The 4,805-nt window shown below is 35.4% G+C and overlaps 1 protein-coding gene across 1 annotated transcript; it reads right to left on the reverse strand.

Annotated features, from left to right (window-relative positions):
* Positions 1–3,546: 3,546 nt before the first annotated feature.
* On the reverse strand, positions 3,547–4,805 carry LOC127705624 (uncharacterized). Its single transcript, XM_052209954.1, has one exon. It carries the CDS (start codon positions 4,803–4,805, stop codon positions 3,648–3,650), a length of 1,158 nt encoding a protein of 385 aa, XP_052065914.1. The 3' UTR covers positions 3,547–3,647.

Raw genomic sequence — 4,805 nt, forward strand, 5'->3', positions numbered from 1 at the left:
ATCTTAACCAAATAATGTTCCCTGTTTTTCAGCAAAGGGCATTGAAATTGTACTATTTCAACATAAACAAATTAAAAAACTTATTTCATTCAAATGTGGATTCTTACTTGATTGCAAATATATATATATACTTACTTTATATATTCAAATGATGAAATTGTTAACAGACATTTTGATGTGAATTAACTAAATTAGAATTGGTTTGTTCTAATTAAAAGTTATAAAATTATACTAACTGTTTCAAGCCAATCACTGATATAAAAAATAATCGACCTAACCTAAAAGAGATGATTTCAGCTTCCCGATTGTGAACTTTCCATTTCTATGTAACAACATTCCAGCAGCGCCTGCATACGGAGTATATATCTCCCAATTGATAAGATATTCCCGGGCTTGTATTTTCTATCATAATTTCCTTGATAGAGGATTGCTGCTCACAAGGAAGCTATTAAACCAAGAGTTCCAAATGGTGAAGTTGAAATCATCCCTTCGTAAATTTTACGGACGCCATCACGAGTTGGTTGACCTTTATGAAATAACCGTTTCACAGATGATATCGGATATGTTCCTTATGTCGTAGCTACAATACCCTTCCCTTTTCACGAATGTGACCTACCGAATTAGACTATTTACCGGATTTGTAATAACATAAGCAACACGACGGGTGCCACATGTGGAGCAGGATCTGCTTACCCTTCCGGAGCACCTGAGATCATCCCCAGTTTTTGGTGGGGTTCGTGTTGCCTAGTCTTTAGTTTTCTATGTTGTGTCATCTGTACTATTATTTGTCTGTTTGTCTTTTTATTTTTGGCCATGGCGTTGTCAGTTTGTTTTCGATCTATGAGTTTGACTGTCCCTCTGGTATCTTTCGTCCCTCTTCTAAATTGTCGATTAATAACAGATGATTATTGCAGATTTATCAAGTATATCATATGCCTGTATATTATATTACTTGAACACCTTTTATGTATTGATATTTAGATTTGATATTTTCTTTTTGAAAAAGATCTTGTTAATCCTGAATTATAATCATTTATCTCTTATACATATTTATGTAACTAGATCAAAAGTAATAGGCAATGAATAAATCTATCATCCTTATATATCAAACATATAATATATGGCCCGAGAACACAGTTATTTCGTAGTGCTTTTCTTTTAGACAATAAAGTCAAATTAAAAAAATCGCACCTGCTCTATCCCAAAAAGATTTTTACAGTGTAGTGTACTACTATTGCGACAAATAATATCAAAATTATAGAAAAGTCTACCAGCTCTAACTCAAAATATTGACAATTCTATGTTAAGGGGGTCTAAAATTCAGTTTGACAGCTTCAGACATACTAGATTTTGACCTTTTTTAACTGGACCAAATCACTACTTAACATAAAGATTCAGCACCCAAATTTTTTTAACATGTAATTTCATCCCCTTACTTTCATGCATAAAATATAAAGAAATAAATTTGAAAAGTGTATGAAAAAAATGTGCAAGCCGGCACATCAACATTACTTAAAGGAATACATACTTGAATGAACTGCTTCAAAAATATACTCAATTTTTTCACAGTATATGTTCATGTGTGCACAGACAAGAGAATTATAGGGAACTATATTTCAGTGTGTATATATATATATCTAGTAGTTAGCCTGTCCTTAATTACTATTGTTAGCTAGAGAGGCCGATGCCTTTAGAAAGATTTAGAACAAGTTCCAATCTTTAAAAAAAAACAAGAAACGATGTGTGTTGCAACAAACGTCAACAAAGAGATTGCAAGCTCATTGCTGAAGGCAATACATCACAGCATTTGGCTTATGATTGACCGATGTCTCATTGACAATGAAACCACATTACCTTATGTAATATCAGCCATACATCATATTAATGTTCTTGTCCCATACCAATCGTTTGCAATGTAGTGGTTGACGTTTGTCGACAAATTCCCGAATGTGAAGGTCGACTGTATTCTTCAGTAAATGTACGGGAAAATGCCCGAATTTGGAGGTCTTTATTGTTTAGTTTACATACGTTGTCATCAAATATGAATGAGCTTAAGAAATCAAAGATATAAATTAGAGTTTTATAGCGAGTACAAATAAACTTTATGGGTTCTCGAATTTTCAAAAATTGATAACACTGTTCAATACATCATTTGATGGTATAAGATACATATACTGTAATTCGGAAATTATTGCGTGCATTTATTATTGCGATTTTGTCATTTTAGACCAAAACGCGATTATCATTTGCGTGATACCGAGAAAAATCCTTCTTCGATCATATAAGAAAATCCAAAATGTCACATAAAGTATTGCGATTACGACCCTATTGCATTTTTGTAATAATAGAGACATCGCAATAATTTTAAAATTTCCAGTATCCAGAATTGGAATCAGATGCAAACTAATACTTTAATTGAACTGTTAGCAAAACATTGAATTTTTAGAAACACTAACGATGTTCCACCCCAACAATAGATTTCCTTAGCTGTATTCAACAAAATCTTTCGGAAATTGGGTATACAATGCTCTTCTGCTTCGAACTTCAGATTTGAGCGTCACTAATGAGTCTTTTTCAGACGAAACGCGCGTCTGTCGTACAAATTTTACAAATGGTATCTGTTGTGAATTCATTAGTTGTTATACCGGCGTCACACATCAGCGTATAGCATTGACGTACGCCGTCGTTGTAAAAAAACATGTACACTGCCAATACGCTAGTAACATTGGACGACTTCACCTTGTTTATCATATCTGTATCGTGTGCACAACGAACTTTAATTGTGTTTAGGGCGTACGAGAAGCGTACATAAGCGTTTACAGGACGTTTAAGTAACGGATGTTACCGTATGTCTGGGGTCTTGTCTAACGCAGATGAAATGCCCGCTACGAAGGAAAAAAGTCCCTTGAACGTATTTAAGACGCGTCCCGGTCGTATCTAGGACGATTATCCGTGCGTTCGGCGTGTCTGGGACGTGTAATTCAGGGGTGCTTGAAATTCTTCTGGATACACTTGGTCTTGAACATTCACGGACATATGCCACTATAAATGTCAGACCAAGTTTCATTAAATGTCAGAAAACGTTTTTAATACGCCACGGATCGCTGAAACTACGCCAGGCTAATGTTACAAACAGGCCCCGCATACGTTCAAGTAAAAGTCCAAGTAAAAGTCGAACGATCTTGATGCGTATACAACGTGCTCTAAACGTGTCTCAAACTTATCTGTAGCGTTTTTCAACGCGTTTGAAACGAATGTAGTACGTGCGTGTGGCGAACAGGTATACGATTGACAAACGCTGGAGTAATGAAAAATTATATGCTACTTAAAAATTTCCTGGAGTTACAGCGTTCACCAAGCGTAAACCTTTGCATTTCGACGTACTTTAAACTTTAACAATTACCTAGCGTTCCTCATGCGTGCACATAACGTATACGGACTTTTTTCTCTGTACGTCTGGTGCACGTCGGTCTATACACCAATGTGTGACGCCGTCATTATATGTTATCATTGTGAATATTGTATTGTTATAACTGCAGTGTCTTAAACATTTATTGTTAACAAGTTTGTGCAAATAAATATTGTCTTTTGACTATAGACATTTCATATAATGATCTAAATAAACAGCAGTTTAAACAGTTATTTTTTCAAGTACAATTAAACAAAAAAGACTTGTTCTTGTTGAAGTTAGCAACAAGCAGCTGATTCGTCGGTCCACTGTAATGCAGTGTGAAAGGATCAATAAGACCATCTCTGGCTGTACATACTTCTCTATGTCTTTGTCCATCAGGGGATATAACAACAACATTGTTCGATCTGTATCCCGCCACGTACACATTACCATCGTTATCTACATCAATACCACGAGGATTCCTCAGAACACTTTCGTTGTGGAATGTCCATTGTACTTTACCTTGTAGATTATAACAAATAACAGTGTTTGTTACGTTCTTTGTATAATATATGTTGTCCCTAAAGGTTGAAGTGTAGCATTCACTTGGCATTGCGTCTCGGACTAAGTCACTGATAGACTCGTCGTACAGATTGATCATTCGTATACCTATGTCTCTACTGGAATAAATCAATGTATTATTTTTCAGTGCTATGCCATCAATGGACGAATCTAATGAAATTGTTTTCTTGATTTGTTTCCTCCTGATATCTATAATGGTAATGCAATGCTTTTTTGAAACCCCAGATGTTACAGCCAATGTATTGTCCTCACTGATGTATATTATATCAAACGGACTACACGGCATCTTCATCTCAAAGTCTGTTGATCCTTTATCGCTGAAAACTTTAACAGTTTGTGCAAAGTAGTAAGTAAATGCTATTCTACCACCAGGGAGCATGCAGCATCCGTAAATGAAGTCTTTAGTGTTGATTGTCTTGTGTATCGTTAGCTTGATATTTTCAAAGGGACTTGATTGAACGGTTGGTACCATCATTTGGGCTTGTTTGGTCTTCTTCTTGATCAGAACAATATCGAAAGGTTTAGATTCAATACGCACTTCTCCAAAACTTATGATATCGGCCATGATATTCTGGATAGAGGTGTTGATCTTATATGAAAGAGAATGCTGTCCCTCGCCTTCTACAAGAGACTGTAGAAATGTATTGTTGCTGTAGACATCTATTTCTATTTGCTTCATTGAAAGGAACATCTGAAGGTCCGTTGCGTGTTTCTTGATGTTCATAATATTTCTCTGGCAATCTGCTATTTCCTTTTCTTTCTTTTCTAATGATGACAGTAACTGGCAAATCTTAGAGTTTTCTTTGTCTTCTACCACATAGAGTTGTTTCAT

This window comes from Mytilus californianus, unplaced genomic scaffold, assembly GCF_021869535.1.
Source record: "Mytilus californianus isolate M0D057914Y unplaced genomic scaffold, xbMytCali1.0.p SCAF_6, whole genome shotgun sequence".
NCBI lineage: Eukaryota > Metazoa > Mollusca > Bivalvia > Mytilida > Mytilidae > Mytilus > Mytilus californianus.